This window comes from Saimiri boliviensis, chromosome 11, assembly GCF_048565385.1.
Source record: "Saimiri boliviensis isolate mSaiBol1 chromosome 11, mSaiBol1.pri, whole genome shotgun sequence".
In the NCBI taxonomy this organism is placed as follows: domain Eukaryota; kingdom Metazoa; phylum Chordata; class Mammalia; order Primates; family Cebidae; genus Saimiri; species Saimiri boliviensis.
Window position 1 is genome coordinate 117,586,492 of NC_133459.1, and position 20,273 is coordinate 117,606,764.

General features: G+C 35.1%; 1 protein-coding gene across 6 annotated transcripts in view; it reads right to left on the reverse strand.

Moving 5' to 3' along the window:
• Window positions 1-2,743: 2,743 nt before the first annotated feature.
• BTBD8 (BTB domain containing 8) overlaps window positions 2,744-20,273 on the reverse strand; it is a 133,902-nt gene continuing 116,372 nt past the window's right edge. For all 6 annotated transcript variants that reach the window (XM_074381436.1, XM_074381437.1, XM_003933307.4 and 3 more), the window contains 7 exons: window positions 19,748-19,877; window positions 17,316-17,377; window positions 11,985-12,696; window positions 11,632-11,719; window positions 11,079-11,221; window positions 6,984-9,305; window positions 2,744-5,724 (listed from right to left, as the gene is read on the reverse strand). In XM_074381436.1, the coding sequence (XP_074237537.1) occupies window positions 5,255-5,724; window positions 6,984-9,305; window positions 11,079-11,221; window positions 11,632-11,719; window positions 11,985-12,696; window positions 17,316-17,377; window positions 19,748-19,877 (3,927 nt within the window). In that variant the 3' untranslated portion in view covers window positions 2,744-5,254. The remainder of the gene's footprint in view (window positions 5,725-6,983; window positions 9,306-11,078; window positions 11,222-11,631; window positions 11,720-11,984; window positions 12,697-17,315; window positions 17,378-19,747; window positions 19,878-20,273) is intronic.

Consider the following 20,273-nt stretch of genomic DNA (forward strand, 5'->3'; position numbering starts at 1 on the left):
GATAAAGTGTAGCAGTAGGTGCCTTGTAGTCCCAGGTACTTGGGAGGCTGGGATTATAGGTGTGAGTCACCATGTCTGGCCTTATTTCTTTTGAGATCACACGAGATCAGATGTGTTCAGGGTGGTATGGCGGTAAATGGGCCTTGTTTCTTAATGGTAGCTCCCAAGAGGAGAAAGGATAAGGTTAAAGATACAAAGCTACAGGCCTGGCATGGTGGCTCATGCCCATAATCCCAGTACTTTGGGTGGTCAAGGCAGGAGGATTGTTTGAGCCCAGGAGTTCAGAGACCAGCCTGGGCAACATAGGGAGACCCTGTCTCTACAAAAATAAAAAATCAGCTGAGCAGAGTGGTGCATGCCTGTAGTCCCAGCTACCTGGGAAGCTGAGGTAAGAGGATCTCTTGAACCAGGGAGGTTGAGGCTGCAGTGAACCATGATCATGCCACTGCACTCAAGCCTGGGCAACAAGGCAAGACCATCTAAAAAAAGAAGAAAAAAAAAAAGCTACAAACATTCCTGATAATTGCTTATCAGAAAACAGTTTACACTCCTAAAACATCGTATAAGAATCTCATATTTATTCCCTTAACATTGAATTTAAAAAAGCAAAAACAAACCAATAAACCTTTTATAATCCCACCACTTTGAGAGGCTGAGACGGGAGGATCACTTGAACCCACGAATTTGAGACCAGCCTGGGCAACATGGCAGAATCCTGTCTCTACAAAAAATACAAAAATTAGCCAGGCATACCTGTAGTCCCAGCTACTCAGGAGGCTGAGGTGGGAGGATCACCTGAGCCCAGGAAGTTGAGGCTGCAGTGAGCCATGATTGTGCCACTGCACTCCAGTCTGGGCGACAGAGTGAGACCATGTTTCAACAAAACAAACAAAACATTCATCTCTCCTTACCTTGACCTCCTCCTACTTCTCCTACTTCTGAATGTGTTGCTTCAGTCTGTCTCAGGCTTTTCTTTTTCTGACTATTCCACAGCATTTTGTCCTCAGCCTCTTGAATGTCCTCCAGGCATCTCAAATTCAGTATGACCCAAATTAAACTGATCTTCACTCCTACACTTGCTCCTGTTTTTAGTTAATGACATCACCAACCACCCAGGCACCCTAGTCAGAAACCTGAGTCTTTTAAGAAGATTCCCATCTCTCATTTCCCACATCCAAAGAATCACTAAGAGCTTCAATTCCGCCTCTTAAACCCCTCAAACACATCCACTCCTCTGTCTCCACTGCCACTGCACTATTCAAGCTTTTATTACTGAAACTGACTCATTAGTCTCCTTGCCTTGTCACCCTGCTCCATTCCATCCTACATCCTGCTACCAGTTATTGAAAATGAAAACCTGATCCTGTTAATCTCTGGATTCCACTTTCCTGTCCAACTTCATCCCTTGCCCTTCCCATCCATTTCCTTCTCCCTCTAGCCAGACAGAACAACAGAATTCCCCACTGCTTTGAACTTTTTCTGCCAAGAGTGTGCCTCTTTACAAATTCCTACTAATGCTTAGAGAGTAAAGGAGCCTATCCAAGCACCTCAAATTACACTTTCTTCCCACCTTTGACACTTAACATTGCAATTTTGCAATTTTTGTTTCAAAATCTCCCTTATTAGATTGAGATGCTCAAGAATGGATACTACGTCATTCATCTTTTTATTTCCAGCACTAGCAAAGTTTTGGGAACATAGTAGGCCCTCAATGTGTGGAATGAATGTTATTTCTGATAGCAATTGATTTATTTCTTTGAGAGAGAGTCTCACTCTATTGCCCAGGTTGGAGAGCAGTGGTGCAATTACAGCTTACTGCAGTCTAACTCCTGGGCTCAAGTGATCCTCCTGCCTCAGCCTCCTAAGTAACTAGTACTATAGGCATGCGTCACCATGCCCAGCTAATTAAAAAAATTTTTTTTTAGAGATGATAGGTTTTGCCATGTTTCCCAGGTTGGTCTTAAACTCCTGGGCTCAAGCAATCCACCTGCCTCAGCCTCCCAAAGTGCTGGGATTACAGGTGTAAGCCACGTGTTCAGCCTCTGTTAGCAATTTAAAAATTCCTTTCCATCTTCTGACACCATGTAATCATTCACCAAGTTCTACAGTCTCAACTCACCTAATGTCTCTATTACCAAATCCTTCTCATTCCCTATTTCTAAGGTCAACAAAACTATCGTAACTGCATCCCGACAGGTTTGGGTACTTCTCCATACTTGGCCATCTTCAATACTGCTGGTTATTTTTCTAAAACACACCTGATTATGTTACCTAACTACTTAAAAAACAACTTTATTACTCATTGTGAGTTGTAGGTGGTTATTTCCCAAGAACACGGAAATACGTTGTACTAAGAGCTAAATAAATGAATGCATAATAAGGGAGACATAATACCCACCAAATCCAAGGCTTAAACACTTTAAAGACTGCATTTAGAGCAGTAACTTTCAGAACCCAGCACCAGCTCAACTCTTTAGCCCTATCTCCTACTATTCTTCCTCCCTATCCTCAATACCCACCCTGGCTACTGTTCCTTAATGTACTGCCATATCTAGACTGCCCTATCACCAAATTCCTATTCACCCTTGAAAGCCAGCATCAGATGCTACCTGGTTTCACCAAAAAATGGTATAATGGGGGCTTTACATCCTTTTCATAAACCTCATCAGTTCTAAGCAACCCAAATCAAAATAAAATATTTCATATGGAGTTTTGCAATCTCATGTAAACTATGTACAAAAAGCATCTTTAAAAATATATTTTTATTATCTGCAACATATTAAGTGAAAGCAAAGTACTCACTATGCAAGTGCATCTTCAAGACAAGTCCCTTGGGCTACACTTCCAGCTAGATTGCAGCTGAACTCCTCCCTAGAAATTCTGAAGCAGTCACAGCCTATTACTTGCCCTAAGCAGCTTTCTCTAAGCTCTTCCTGACAAGCCATTGATAGCTTCTCCTTCTGGGCCCCCATACATCTGACAGTTGTAAGATATACAACTGTTATCTTACTAAACAACAGTGTAGTGTGTTATTTTTCTCTGTTGGTTTCTTCTACAATGGTAGCTCATCTAGGGAAAGGATTCTACATTAGTTTCCTCATATATAAAATAAGAAGACATAACTCATAGAATTAAATATGTTAATGCATATTTAAAGCACTTATCACAGAATCTAACATGTAGTAAGTGCAAAATGAATGTCAGCCATTCTTTTTCAATTTATGTTTGTTAAATATTGAAGCACTAGTACAAAGAGTCCCATAGCAAACAGACTGGTAGATGTGTGGTTCACAAAAGAGCATGCTATGAAAACACAGTGTCCTGAAATTCTCTGAGTGGTTACTATCTAAGCAAAATGGCTTCCTAGTTTACTTGCAGATGTGATGTGAAACTGAATAGATTTTAATGTTTAGCAGTTTAAGAAGATTTTAAGACCTTAAAACTGGGAAAAGAAATTAAGTTTCAATTATAAATTTGTGAACTTCCGAAGAAGTTTATTGAAAGTAACACTTAAAACAGTTTCACATTTGGAGAAAAAGAAAACATAGTGTCTTGGGAATTTGTGCTGTCTTCATAATATATCTTTATACTGCAAACTATCTGCACTGCAAATAATCTGTAAATGTATCTGATCTCAGGTTTGTGAGAAAAAGTGTGTTGTGTGGTAGAAATACCAAAGTGGTATTACTGTGGGCTACACATACTGAATAGGGCTACAGATATTGAATCCTAGCCCATAAATGAGCTGTGGGATATTGGGCAAGCTCTTAATTCCTCTGGTTATCAGAGCCCATCTTTGGAATTTGAAGACATAAAACAAAATTATCATCCAGCTCTAAATTACAAAGGTTTTATAATATTGTATTTTGAACTTTTTCTTACATGATTCCCCCCATATCTTCTTACTAGAAGCTTTTTTTTTTTAAGGGCAGAAATCAAGTCTTATTTTCTTTACACGCAAGTGCCGAAATCCAGAGCCTGTTTCTTGAATTTGAATTAGTTAATAATTGTTTCTTGAACGAGTGCCCCTCTTCAAAGCTTCTAGTTAAAAAAAAAGGCATAGCAAATTTATGGTATAATAGGTGAGAAGCTAACCTTAACATAATTATATTAGAACAAATTATTGTGCATTAATGACTTGGTATTCAATACAGTTATAGATTCTCTCTATTGTTATTTGTTGAAGACTTACTAATTTAGAAAAGGGATTCTATTTTCTTAACTTCTGACATATTTCAGAAAATTATGAGTCACAAAGCTTTGAGGCTTATTTATGAAATCCCATAATCCTACAGGCAGTATCAATATTCCAATATCAAAAGCACCCAAGTACTCACTACAATGCTACCCAAGTAGCATTTTATATAAAAGGTTTTTATCTTTGACTTACTACCAAAATTACAGACTGAAAGGCAATCTGATCAAGGAACTGGCATATACTGACACACCAAGAAAGCAAACATGAGTGTGTTTGCACATACATATGCATACACACAATTTAACTCAATTGCCTCATATATTCATTTTCAAGTTTATAATTAGTGCTGGCTTACTGCAGGTGCAGTTCCAATATATCCCTAACATGGAATGGAAAATGGAGAATGAGTGACTACCTGTAAAGGAAGTCTATGCTTTTGAAAAAGGGCAGATTTCCTTCTCTGGATATACCCCCAAAAGAGAGAGACAGGAAATTCCATTTCTCTTGTTTTAGTCATGATGTAGCTGAAATTTGAGATGCACTTGCTTCAGAATTTCCTGAACCTGAACTGTTGGGAAAGTTTTTTCCCAACACTCAGCTATCAGTCTCAATCACCTAAACGTTGAGTCTGAATGTTATTCACAGAAAACTCTACATGAATGGACACAAGCACAGTAAGTTTTTTATTGTTAAGGTACTATGTTACCATATGCAGAGCAAAAAGTAAAGGGACTGATCTACTTGTGCATTCACACTTCGAATTCCTGAATAATGAACAAGTGAACAAATGATCAGTTAGGAAAGGAAAACTGAAGCGAGGGTTTCCTTACAAGTCTTCTAATTTCTCTAATAATTATAGAAAACATGCTCAAAAGCTTTAGAAAAACATTTTTCTATATGTGATATATTAATAAACTATGTTGACCTCATTAAATTGGAAAGACTTAATATTAAGGAAAGTTTATATCCAGGTAATGCAATTACCATTTGGATATAATACAGGCATCAAAAAAATAAAGGAGTGGCATAGTTTAAATTTTTCCAAAATGTTAACACTTAATGCTGAGTTTCCAGTTCCAGAATTGTCCACTCCCCTTGAGGTGAACAATCTTCAGAGGAAAAACTAGCCATAGTGATGCTCACTGAGGAATCATCAAGTGGAGATGTTAGTTCACTCCATCTGTTCAAAGTGTCAATATGTGCTATACCCTGAGGTTTTGCGCTGTCTCGTGCTAAAAGTAGTGTCTGATTGATTAGATACTGTGCTAAATTTAAGTCTTCAGGAACGGAATTTATAACATCTAAGTTTGAATCCTGTTCAGACAGCAGTTGCTTTAGTAGTGTCCAATCTTGTTTTGCAAAATGTTGGTCATCTTCAAAATCCGTATCTGTAACATGTGTTTCTGATTCCACTTTCTGCTCAAGTACTTCTATTACATCCATCTCATATATTGGAGAGAGGGTTTTTGAAGGCCGATGGTCATACATGCAGGTTTGTGCCAGTGTGTCACAATCATCTATGTCTCCTGAAATAATTCATAATACTACACAATGTAAAAATTGCACGTTGGTACCCTTCAGAATTTTGTAGAATATTAACACAATGTAACAGTGATAGTCCAAAAAAAAAAAAAAAAAAAAAAACACAGAATGGGAAAAATAACATTTATACAAAATTGACAAGATTTTTGAGGCATTTATTTTTCTGTGTTAAAAATTCAAGGGTAACGTTTAGCAGCAAAATCAACATAGGCAACTAACAATAATTCTCTATACTTTAATTTGAAAGCTTGTGATACAGAAGACATGATTTAAACATAAACATAGAATGTGCACATATATCTAATTCACTACCATAGAAAAAAATTAAAAAAAGAAAGACATAGTGTTTTGATGACTTTTAGGGTAAGTCCATTGTAAAAGGGGGATAAATACATTTTACCTAAAGGCTTATTTGTATATTGCACATGCAAAGGAAGATGCAAGCAAGGACAAACAAAAAAGTACAACTTTAAAGACCTCCTTATTCTTCTAATTTTGCTGAACAGGAAACTACTGTTTTCTTAGTTACGATACACAATAGCTACTCAGTTAGCCACTATTGCATATTTTAAAAGTGGGTCATTAGTCTGAATTACTATAAGGAAGACAAAAACACAAAACAATTAGACAGAAAATCATCTAAACAATATGAAATAAGCCCGGGCTTTTTTCATATATTATCATTGCTTCTAAATATAATCTCTTTTAGGAAATTCATTTTTTATTTGAAAATTTTAGAATAGAGAGATCCTGAAAATTTTAATCTCTGTAAAATGTATATAAATTGTAATAATCAATCTAGTTGTTAAAATAGTTCAGTGCTTTTAGTTCTATATTACCAGAGTTATTGCACAGGCCTCTTATATACTATCAAGTCTATAAATCATACCCAATGTATAATAAAATTTCTAATAGTCAAGAATTCTTGTGTTAAATTATACATAAATAACTAAATAGCAGCAAACTAAGTTTTTATTCTTTCATGTAAAATCTCTTAGGTTACCTCTATCTAATAAAGAATCAAAATTTTTACTAGATATTATTTCTTCATTAGGATTTTAAGTGAACAATAAAGAATGAATGGCTAATTTTCACATTAAGAAATTTTTCATTTAAAATTTTAATGTGTTGCTCAAGCAGTTGTTCTATCTGACTAAAATATAACATTCAGGGCTTCAAACAGCTTTAAAATTTTATAAACTGATTTTCTTATGCATTTAGCATTTCTATTTCTGTACATTACCTGCAGATAAAGCAATATTAGCTTTTTCAGTAGTTGCAGAATGGCTCTCTTTCACTGGACCTTCCTGAGACTGAACTTGACTCCGAAAGGAGTCTAGGGATTTGGTCTTTGGTATGTCAGAATTGGGTTCTCTTTGATGAAGCTCCAAATGACACGGTCTTTCTTGAGATTTTACATCACTATCCAAGAATTTGCCGCATTGCTGAATGTCATTATCCACATTGCTTCCATTGTTTACTTTTTTATCTTCTAGAAGAAGCTGTCTGCCTCTTCTGGATAGGACATCTATTGTGTTCTTTTTTTCTGTGGCTGAAACACTCTGTTTATCTTTTCTTGAAGAATCAATGCTACTAAGATCCAAAAGAGTACTTTCATTTTTACATACACTATTGCCTTTATTTTGTTTACATTCTAAAATATTATCTTCACTTTCTTGTGAGAATCTGGAATAGCAGGTCCTTCCATGATGTTCATGAGAAATGCCATCAAAAACATCAGAAGGTGAAAAAGAATCTATAGAAGGCTGAAAGGGAGTATGGACTTCTCCTTCATCAGATCCCAGCTCTTCACATTCATCGACTGAAAGTAAAACTGACCTTTTAAACTTTTTATTTGCAGAAAACTCACGACTTTCATTTTCAGTTGCATCTTCAAAAGCTAAATTAATAATTCCCTGAAACTGCTGAGGAGCTGGGTTAGATATAGGGAAATTTTCTGTAACATTTTCAGCTTCAGATCTTTCATCTTCTGTTTCATCTGCTGAAGAAGATACCTGATCTATTTCCTGAGCAAATTGTACACTGCCTCGTGGAATATTTTCTTTTTCCCTAGGGTGAACTATTGCAGATCGAGACCAAACTTCTGACCTTTTCCTAGGGATTTCATCATCACTTGTTGAATTAACTTGGAAAAGATCATTACTACTTTGCTTTTTCATTTTTACTTCAATTCTTAAATTACTATCATAAATTTTTAATTCTTCAGGAGTACTGGTATCACTGCTACTTCTTCCAAGAAAATCATGGCACAGCATAGTGCCACATTTAGAGATACCTCTATCATTTGACCCATCATCATCCTGAGACCCTCCGGCATCATAGTCTTCAGATCTGGGCTTTATGTCATCAGAGGATGTGGTAGCACTGCCAGTGTCGGATTCAGGACTCTCTCTCTGGTGCAGAACACCAGTACTCAAATTCCAGTGCCCCAGAAATGGAGTTTCTGGAGTTTCATGGCTCTCTGGAGATTCTGATGTTTCCATATTTTTAGGAGAATTTTTTCCTGATTGCTGTTCCAAAAAACACTTGGAGGAAACATCGGAGTCTGCTGTAGCATGCTTGTCTTCATTCATAGCAGAATCATCAGATAACATACTAGGAATTGTCAGTCCTTCCACAGGAACTTTAGATTTGTTGTCTTCTTGAGCAGAATTTAAGGTACCATTTGTCCTTTCAGGAACACACAGTGAAACATCTTCAACACATTTAATACCTGATTGTTTGTGTGTATCTTTTCTCCCTACTTGGTTCTCCATATCTGATATCAAATGGATTTGCCCTGCATTTGTTGAGTCTAAATCACAAACTGGATTAGAGTTCAAGGAGTTTTCATTCGGTTTTGAAACGATGTATTTTAGGGCTGTGGTGCTATAAAATTTTGAATTTACATTGTCACTCCCGTCAGAATGATAACATAGATTAGCTGCATTGCAATGATCTGTTTCATTGTGATTGGGAAATTTTGTTTCACTTTTATCTAAACAAATCTGTTTTGATTCCAGTTCGTGTTTTAATGATTTATCCAGCTTTGAAATATTTTGGCACTCTAACAGCAGCTTCTCTTTTCCTTGATCCTTTAATGGCTTTTGTGCGTCAGGCCTGCAGGATGACTTGAATGCTTCTGCATCACTGATTTCAGATGCAAGATTAATGAGAGACTGGTGAGGCTTCTGTTCAGAAACACTGTCCTTGTTGTTATTATCACGCACATCATGAAACATACTTTTCTGGACAACAGATATTTCACTTTTTAAAGGTTTTTGAGAGGAAGGCTGAGTTTTTGACATAACCTGCCCAGGAAGCATTTTCTGTTTTGAATCTCTATTATTCAAAGTTTCAACTTTCTTTGACTGATTTAGATTTTTAGGCATTGCCACTGTTTTTGCATTAACCTTAGGCAAAGCTGTGTGTACTTGCTTGACCATTTTTCTCTTAGGTGCTTGTTTTTCTGTAGTTGTATTGTGGCCCAACTTTGCCATATTTTCATCAGACTTTCTTGGAGAGACTGAAGATTTTACTGAGTTTGGTGACTCTCCTAGGGATCCTAATAAAAGTTAAGAGGGTATATTCAGAAATATAATATCACCTCCAATTTGTGAGTAAAATTTAATATTTGTTTTAAAATTACTTCAGAAAAAATAAAATCAAGAACACAATGGAAGGGTAACATATCTGTGATCAAATGGACAAGTACAGATTAGGAATCAGTTACATGATAAAATAAAAAAATACTTTTCAATTAAAAATATAGAGGGACTACTCCAGGGTCCTAAAAATTACTAAAGTAGGATCTCTCTTCCTCAAGTAGAGACTTGATTCATATGCCAAAATTGGATTTGCAAAAAATATATGAGAGTGAAAAAATCGGATTTTCTTTTATCAAAGGAGCAAGAAAGGTCTTCCCTTTGAAGTTTTGAAAGAAAAAAAAATACCATGTTCTACATATCTGAAAAGGAGAATCAAGCTAAATATAAAAAGAACTGTTACTATTGTTGCAGTTTTCTTCAAATATGAATAAAACCAATTTACTTGTCATTACCAGATTATTATCACTGTAGCTCATTAGGGTTAACAACTTGGATCTCCTTGGAGACTAAAACTGCTGACTGGAAAGAAGGCGATTAATTTGGGGAATCCATTTGTTTAAACTGGTGGAAGTCTTAAAGATGACATTTTGGACATTCAAATCTGTCAAACAGAATTATCAAATATTTTGAAATGTTTAATATTTAGCTATTACTAGGATATGAAAATGTTTTCTCTGCCTTATTTTTGATTTTCAGTATTAATTCATAATCTAAATCAAAATCGTTCTTAGGATTTTACAAACTGCTCTTATATATGTGAATGCTTAGTGCATAAAAATTTTGAAAATCAGTTATTATGTTAGCAAATTACGCAATCTGATCAGTACTCTTTTCCTTTTCAGAACACTGAAAAACAATGAGCTCACACAGATTCTGGAGAGGAAGTTCTTCCTTGTTATGTGTTACAATTGTTTAGACTACACTATTGCTTTTTTTTTTTTTTTTTTTGAGATGGAGTCTCACTGTTACCCAGCCTGGAATGCAGTGGCAGAATGTCGGCTCACTGCAGCCTCCGTCACCCAGGTTCAAGCAATTCTCCTGTCTCAGCCTCCCAAGTAGCTGGGACTACAGGCACATACCATCAAGCCTGGCTTTCAGCAGTGATGGGGTTTCACCATATTGGTCAGGCTGGTCTTGAACTCCTGACCTCAGGTGATCTACCCACCTCAGCTACCCAAAGTGCTGGGTGGGATTACAGGTGTGAGCCACCATGCCCAGCCTGCAATATTACTTTTTAAATAGCTCTTCAATGCCAGTTTTACAAATGGAATTCCTATAATTATCAGTGGAACTTTCAAGAAACATGGGCAAAATATTTAAAAGGACCAGAAATGCAGATAAACTAGTGACTCCCTTAATTATTTCTCTCACAAAAGACAATATAAACCACACAGAGGCCAGGTGTGTTGGCTCATGCCTGTAATCCCAGCACTTTGGGAGGCAGAGGAAGGAGGATCACAGTATGATCACGCCACGATTCTCCAGCCTGGGTGACAGAGCAAGACCCTGACTCAACAATAACAACAACAAAACAACAACAAAACCAAACCTATACCCCAAAACACCTGTCTGAAAAGTAAAAGTATGCAATCTCATCCCTACAGTGTGAAACAAATATAGCATGAGTAAAATCATATTTTGCTTATATTCTACTGAAGTTCCAATTCAGAGTTTGGCTTATCTAGTCAAGGAAATAATATTCAAGATATCCAGTACTATTTCAGCTTTACCTTGAGTTTTAGCAGCAAGATTAGATGGGGTATTCTTTGTCCTCTGCTGAGCTGCAGCACATCCATTGCTAGCTCCTCTTTTCTTCAAAATTGCCTGTGGTACTGGCTCACTACATCCTTTTCCACTGACCTTCTTTAGTACACTAAGAAAAATTATTTGCATTCAGTATTACACTGAGATTCCAAAACATGAACTTTTTAAAAGACCAATACTTGAGTTTTTTTCAAGAAATAAAAAATATACCTCTTCTGAAATTAGAAAAATCATATGCTCATAAGTCTTTTAAGTTTATAAAACTGTAGATCAACTATAATAAAGCAATGTATAATCATATGCCATGGTATACATTAAGAAATTATTTTAAATATTGTACCTCAATCATTTTGTTTATACTAATTTCTTTTAATAAATAAAAAACTGTGTTAAACTATTGTGTAAATACGTTGAATTTTTAAACAAAAAGATATTTTAAAAATATTTAACAAGCAGTTAGTATATAATTAACTTTGAGAGAAAGCTAACAGATAGATAAAATACTGAATGAAGACCTACCTGTTATTTATATTAGTGTCTTTTTCATGAACACTTTTTTTATTGGAAGTTCCATTGGTAACTCTTGAGATAGGTCGAGATTTTATGGCTATAAATTAAGAACAAGTGAGTCATGAGATAGAATACAATAAATATGTAACACATATTGTAAGTTTACTGGTTAGACACTATAAACAAAATAAAATGTTAAAGTAGGAAGGACTACATTTTGTTTCAGTTTGCATAAATACATATAAATAAGTATTCTGTAGGCATTTGAAACTAAATAAAAGTCCAAATACAGGTTTAGGTTTTTTTTATTTAAAAGAAACTTTAACTGTCAGGAGACATTTAAAATGACTGCTAAAACCCACCTACAGTGGAATTTTTGACACTATCTACACTGCTTTTCGCCATCTGTCCTGGAGAATCACAAAAGGGTTGTTTATGTCCAGAAGGCTTATCTTCTCCTATTGATCCATTTTCTTTTGGTTCATCCAGACATTCAGTGGAAACTGAGAATTCCATGCTTGAATCTGTGGATCTGCTGGAGGGTCCTGCGATGCTGAGGCGTGGAGAATCTTTCCCTGTAGCTTTCTTCAAAGGCTTTGCTTTGGCTTGCACATTTAAGTTTCCCGTGAGTACCTTGGGCCTGGCACCTGTAATTTGCCCTTCCTGATTTCTCACTCCTTTTCCATTTAGTAAATTCTTCTGTCTAGTTGCTGCTGCTGTTGTTGATCTTTCCACAGCTTGTATAGGTGACATGTTTTCCAACCGTGCATCATCACAGTTTTCTGTTTTGGATTTTATTATAGTTTTGTGCTTTCCAGAAACATTTCTTCCCCCAGTTTTTAGTTCTTTTGTAATCTTAGATGTAATTTTTGTACCATTCTTTTCCTTTACATCATCTTGCTTCAGCATTTTATTTATACTATTTCTATTGGTACTTGATGAATGTCCAGATGCTGCTAATCCATCGGATTTCATCTTTTTATTAGTAGAGAGGTAAGTCCAACACTCTTTTTTGTTATTTCCCCTCCAAGATTTGTTTTTTATGACATCAGAGTCAGAAACTTGTTTCCTTTGCTATAAAGAAGAAAAAAAATACTTTGTAATTTGACTGAAGTCTTTAACACATAATACTTTATGTTTCTGAAAGCCAGTCTTTCTAAGAAGAAAAAAATGGAAAGATCACATGATTTAAGGTCAAAGCCTGAATTGTCTTTGATCATTTGGATCAAAACTTTATGTCTCAGATACCCTTAATCAAATCTGAAATAACAGCATACAGTGCTTATTTTAAAGGCATACTATTCTATTAAAGTAAGTAAATCAATAAATAAAAGAATATTTTTAAATTTATGAAGTTTTGTTAGAGATTAATATCTAAAGATTCATGATGTCTTGAGGAATGATAATATCCAACATTTTTTGGAAGGCTTACTCGCATGTTTCATGCTGCATCTTTTATATACATCATCTCACTTAATCCTCACAACAGTCCCATGAAATAGAGTGGCTGTTTCCATTTCTCAGACAAGAAATTGGAGATTAAAGAAGGTATGTGATTTACCCACAGTTTCATGCTGGTTAGGGATGGGACAAAACTTGAGGTTATGATTCAACCTCACACAGTAGTCATCTATATGGCATAATTTGAGGGACATTATAAAGATTTTCATTAAAACTTCTCCCTTCAACCCTATTCCAAATGCCAGATATTTTATTATTAAAGACTTAATCCTCTATGGGAAGAATACTTCTTGGAGTCCTTATTTTTAAAAAATTTTTATAAACGCTCCCAGAAAGCACAGCACACTGCATCTGCAAAGGTTGGTTTTCAGAATAAGATAGTAGCAAAGTACTGGCTGGCTGTAGGAAGTGAAGGAAAAGGGATCCTAAAAACAGCTGAAACAGGCTAAAAAGGGACAAAGAAAATGGCACTGAAGATAAACATACCTACTTCATCATTTTCCTTAGAATCAACCTTGATATGAGAGGGAACAAAAAATATTTAATTTGGTAGAAATTCTAGAATAATATTTTAAGATAATATTGTCATTCTTTATGTAAGTATGAAAATGCTTCCCCCACCCCCGCTTTGGAAGATGTATGAGATTGTAGAGGTCTGTGGCAGAGCCTGTGCACTCTTCATCTTTTGTATCAAAAACCCTCAGCACCATGTCACATATTGGACACTCAAAAAATAAAACAAACAAACAACGACAACAACAAAAAACAAATGTAATCAATGTTGTTAAAACTGGGCATATACTGCATATTCTGATATGCAGCTTAAGGTCTATTTCTAAATATGAAAAGCTTCCAATTACATTAAAAGTTGTCAAAGATAAAATAACATATGAATATGTGTGCACACAAATGCACAATAAGTAACTTGGTTAAATTTAGAAAAAAGCAAAGCATGGTGATAAAGCAACCACTAGATTCTTGTCCTAGTTTTGCCTCTAACCAACCTGGGACATTGCAGAAGTTACTAACATCTTTAGGTCTCACCTTATGCCTGTCCACAGGGTAGAGATTGGTCCTATTCACAGCAGTCTTCTAGGATTCTAACATTTAAAAAGTTCAAATAGGCTTGGTCCTCATTTATCGTTTTCTTGCTCAAATCTTAGCTCAAAAAATAGCATTTCTCTATTTTTAATACCTAAAACCAGGCTGACTTCTGATTTTAGAACTCCTTTCTACCTTAACACTGAATCTACTTAATTTATTCTATCCTCAAATTTATGCATCTTGAAGTATTATGTTACGGATGAAATCTGTATAGTATATGGGGTAGCTGTACGCCTTGAAAAATTTCACAATAGGCCAGGCACGGATTGCTTGAGACCAGCGTGAGCAACATGGCAAAACCCCACCTGTATTCAAAAAAATACGAAAATTAGCCAGGTGTGGTAGCTTGGGCCTGTAGTCCCAGCTATTCAGGAAGCTGAGGTGGAAGGATCCCTTGAGCCTAGAAGGTCAAGGCTGCAGTGAACTGTGATTGTGCCACTCCACTCCAGCCTGTGTGAGAGAGTGAGGCCCTATCTCAAAAAAAGGGAAAATTTAAACATAATAAAAAAAGAAGAATATAATGAATCCTCAAGTACCTAATAGCCAGCTCTAAAAATTATTAATTCATTATTAATTCCAATTTTGTTTCATATACACCCACCCCCATTTTATTTTGAAACAAATCCCAGATATCATATATTTCGTCCTTAAGTATTTTGTTACTAAGCATTCTTCTTAAATCTCTCTATGAAGGATAAATGAAGCAGGCAAAAATAACCACCACAACAAAACAAACAAACAAACCTTTTCCCTGTCTTATCTGATTAACTTTCTCCCACATCCTAGATAGCTCATCCCTGTTTGGAAAACACATTTATTCGCTCCACATTTATTGAGCACTTACTACATACCAGATAATTGCACATAAATTACTTCACCTAATTTTCACAATAATCCTGCTAGGTTTTATTACTCCATTTTATAAATAAGCAAACTAAGACTTGCAGATGACACATAATAAATGTGAAGCCAAAATTTGAACTCTTTTAATGTCCAGCATCCATTTCAGCATACCACACTGTCTTTCTGAGGGAAACTTTTAACTCTGTTTCTTTCCCATTGTTCTTAACAGAAAAAAGACTTAGACAATCACAAAGTCAAGAGGATAAGGAAAAATAACGAAACTTTGTTCTATTTTGCAGTAAGACAAGGAAGGAGGAAAAGCCTGGTTGGTAACAGGGGAAAGGAAGGCAAGTGGGCTAATTCCTGAGGGCCTATAAAAAGGCCCTCAGGATAGGCCTGGGGGATAGGTTGGGCATGGTGGCTCACACCTGTAATCCCAGCACTTTGGGAGGCCAGGGTGGATGGATCACCTGAGGTCGGGAGTTTGAGACCAGCCTGGCCAACATGGTGAAACTCTGTCTCTACTAAAATACCACAAATTAGCCGGGCCTAGTGGCAGGTGCCTGTAATCTCAGCTACTCAGGAGGCTGAGACAGGAGAATTGCTTGAACTGGGAGGCAGAGGTTGCAGTGAGCTGAGATCGCACCATTGCACTCCAGTCTGGGCAACAAGAGAAAAACTTCATCTCAAAAAACAAAAACAAAAACAAAAAATAAAACAACAAAAAAACATGGGGATAATAGGGAACCAGTACATAGACAAAAATGTCCTAGTGCACTATTTCCTAGAGTATGTTCTGTGGAATTGTATAAGATGCTTTAAAAGGGTTGAGGGTAGGCTGGGCATGGTGGCTCATGCCTGTAATCCAAGCACTTTGGAGGCAAAGGCGGGTGGATCACCAGAGGTCGGGAGTTCAAGACCAGCCTGACCAGCATGGTGAAACCCCGTCTTTAAAAAAAATTAATAAAAAAAAAAATTAAAAGGGTTGAGGGGGAGCGTAGTGGTGTTCCATAGTTACAACATTGGGGGAAATTTTGGATGCAACAATTCAAAAGTGTTCTTCAGCGTTTCTTAGCACTTTCAAGGTACAATACGTGTCATTGGTCTATAAGAGGTGCTACGGTGTGCAGCAATTCTTCAACTTATAGTTGATGATGGAGCTAGTATATTGTGAAATGCGCTTCGGAAACAATCCTAAGAGGTTAACTGACAAAAACTCCAGTCTCTCAGTTTCTCATTCAAGACACTTGCAGCTTGACCTCCTTCTCAAGCCATGAGAACTCTCAGTTGCAGCTTGGAGCTACATTAGTTCCTATCAACTGGCTGACGACGAAGAAAAAAGGATCTCCTGTTCCACTTTGCTAGGGAATATGTTCCTTACATTATAAACTAGAACTCTCAATGTATGTCTTGCTAATATCACTGTACCACACAGAGAAAGTTAGAATACTTTTGTATTTTGAATATATTATTGGTTAAGTGAATATCTACAAGTTAGCTTGGAACCCTAACCATCATTAATAACATTCTTGAGAAGAAAAATGTATTTCAGGTTATAAGGAAAACACCAAATACAAATAACTTTGTGCGTAGCAAAAAAAAAAACACACCACAAAACATGGAATCTACCATCTTCAACCATTTAATACACTTAAGTACTCTTTAATACACTTCACTAACAGTGCCGTAATGTTAGCTGCATGCAGTTTGTGGCACAACAGATCTCTGTAAACTTTTTCATCTTGCAGAATGGAAACTCTGTACTCATTGAACAACTCCCTCTTCTCCTTCCCCCTAGTTTTCAGCAACCACAATATTATCTTCTAAGAGTTCAGCTACTTTAGATACCTCATATAAGTATACCAAGTAACTTTTAAAGTAAAACACAGCTGTACTCTTAGTAATAATTGCTTTTTTCAAAAACACCAAAAATATATTATGTAGATTAAAATCTTTTTTAAGAAGTAGGCTAATTAGAAAAATAGACACTGAATTAGGTCTAGAGTTCTAAACAACTTCTAATAGACTGAAATAACTCTAATATGTTAGGTGCCAAAAAGGTTTTCAAGGAAATGAAAAAGGTAGATACTTTCAATGCCAACTGGATATAAAAAATTCACTTTAAAACATTTATTAAGTGCTCATTTGATTTAGAAAAAGAAACATTTTCCATAAAAAAATAGCTTCATGAATGAATAGATTTTTAAAACTTATTCTGAAATGTAAAATAATAAACTTCATTTGTTATCATTTTCATTTGGACCTAGAAAATTTAGAAAGTTTACCTGCGAGCTACTGAATATAGGCTTTTTGCCAAGTCTTCGATCATCACCTTTGTCAAATGCAGCTGTAGAAAGAAACAGCAATTTATTTTTATAGGGAACATTGTTATTACCATAGAAGTAAAGGAAAAACAGCATGTCAGCAGAAAAAAGGTTACATTTTGATGGAAATAACTTAATAAACCTGAAACCAATCTAGTATATAAAACAACTCCCTATTATATTTTAGAATTTTCTTTAAGAAAATCTCACTTTCTACCTTATTCTCTGGCCCCTAGGTTTTGTGTTAATAAAATTAATAAATAAGAAATGTACAATCTCACAGAAAAGATTCATACATTTACGAAAACACCAGAATTTTCTCAAACTGTGACATTTTAGATAATTGGTTTCATTTAGTTTTCCAAATAACAAAAAATTATAGATTATGGCTAATGTAACATTCAACAAGCTATTAAATATGAGAAATGTTTATATTAAATGTAAAAATACTCTTGAAATTAACTAAAAATATTTTTTGGTTTTGCAGGTATAACATGAGGAAGGAGGAAAGAGAAAAGAAAAAAAGGTTCTATTGAAAATAAAACAAGAAACAATCTTCAACCCCCTAGATTCTTTTTATAATTAAAGAAAAATTCATTTTATATGTTAGGTTTATCTAGGAATTTATTGTAGAACTCATGTCTATACTCTTCAAATAAGAATCTGAATGATGTCGGGAAAATATGTACGCTAAAATGATGGTATGAGAGCTACAAATATAGTTTAGCAAATGTCTTTTTTTGAAGGTTACTGGGCTTTAAAATATATTTTGAATAAATACATATAATCTCCAAAAATTATTTTAATTAAATCAGCTAATAAAAATACATTAAATAATCTGCATCTTCCATGATCTCTATTCTATAGGATATGTGCTATAAGACAAAGCAGGATCCTGAAAATGGCATTATAGGACTGATTTGCAGTAAGCAAATGACTCTGCACAGTAATACATGGGAAGAAATTAAAATGAAAAATTTCTCCCAAAGGTCAGTAACTCAACTATGACACACCAAAGGTTGTCAACAGACAACACAGAACCATTCCTTTATCTGGGTTTCCCAATAAAGTAATTAAGCGTAAGTCGGGACTCACTATAATTCAACTTATTTAAGATTAAAAAATTATTATTACACTGCTACAATGTAATAGAATGAAAAGTCATTTTTAACAATTAGTCAGATTACCAACATTTTATTTAAATATGTGTATTTACATGTATTTTTAATCAGCACTTTGAAGAATTAAAGAACACTGAAGTTCAACTTAACTATGAAATCCTCTAAAATAGAGAAAAACAAAGTTTGCTACAAATTAGAAGAGAGCTGAAAGGACACCTACTGAAGGAATGCTGATCTTATTTTGTTACTTCACATTATATAAATGTTGTAAAAATAAACCATTATTTAAAAATCAGCACCGAAATAGTCACAAAGAAAAAAAGTCCAATTTCTAAGACCTTCTCATAATTTTTGTTTAAAAAAATGGAATTTCTTTGAAAAGTGCTCTTCGTACCACATCTAGCTACACTACCGTGTAATGCTTATAATGTAAAAGCAGATCCTATTCTGATGATACCACTAAAGAATTTCACATATTTATGCATTCTCAAAATGCATTTTAACAGACATGGCCTCCATGTTTTACAGTACTAAAATGTTTGCTTCATAAAATTTAGTCTCCTAAAAGGTTTTAAAAAGTATACACACTGAATATGCCAATATTTTTTTCTAAGGCACCTGCTTTAACCCAAAAATAGTCATGAAGCCATTTATAGTTTCACACCCTCAAATTTTTATTTTGATATTTTCTTAACATATGTTCTGAGCAATATACATCTTTTGTTTAATGCTAATGTCTCAGATGATACCTATTAAATGTCACAGAACACTGTGCAGCTCCTGAGGGACAGTCCGCAATAGCACACTTCACATCACTGAACCAATCAGTTGTGAAATAAAGCCATCTATTCTAGGCAAAACCACAAGAAAGGGTATCTTATGAAAAAGACAGAAAAGCTTTATGACAAAACATACTTAAAAAGGAGGAAAAAGTATGTTCTATACTCTGTTCTATCTAGACTGCATTTTCTCACACTTTTAATCTCTTCATAAGAGATTTGCTTATAAGCAAATTTGCCTAGAACATTGTTGCTAATGTATAGTAGGATTAAATTTGATATATAAAGGGAATGAGTTTCATTTTCTAAGAACAGCTAAAAAGCATGATGTATTAAAACTTCCTAAACATATCAGCACCAGTTTCAATTAGCATTCTATTAACCAACAGAAGCACACAATGTTAACCTTTCTACTTATCAGAATGCCCTCAAAATATCTGTTGTCACAAAGATCTCATTACATAAGAATTGAAATATCTCAAGGCTAACGTACCTGCTTGGATTTTCTGTTGATCATCTGTGCTCATCAGCTTCCAGCTTTCTGTGTGACGAACAGCATAGAAAGACTGAACCAGGAAGATCCACAGCTTATCACGCAGAGCCTGGATCTTGCACGTAAAACCCTGTGTTCAAGCAACAAATCAGCAGCTGGTGAGAGCCACATTGTCATAGCAACCAGTCATTATTCCTTTCAGAATCTACTTACTCCTAAGCTAGATCAATGATGTCATCATTTAGATTTTTAAGATCGTTGGGTACATGTTATTTATGAAGGCTTATTCATTAATAAAATTTTATAAATGAACACAAAGCTGAATCTCATCTTTTCTAACAAATGTTATTTTAAAACACCAATGCCCTTGAAATGAATACCTTCTGCAGCCTTTTCAAATCAACTATGACATTACAAGGTCAAATGCTCTATGGAATAGTAATAAATATGATACATTTAAAAAACCATTCTTCTTGAACAAATACAGAAGGTCAATAATTTGCAATTACCTTATTAATGACCAATG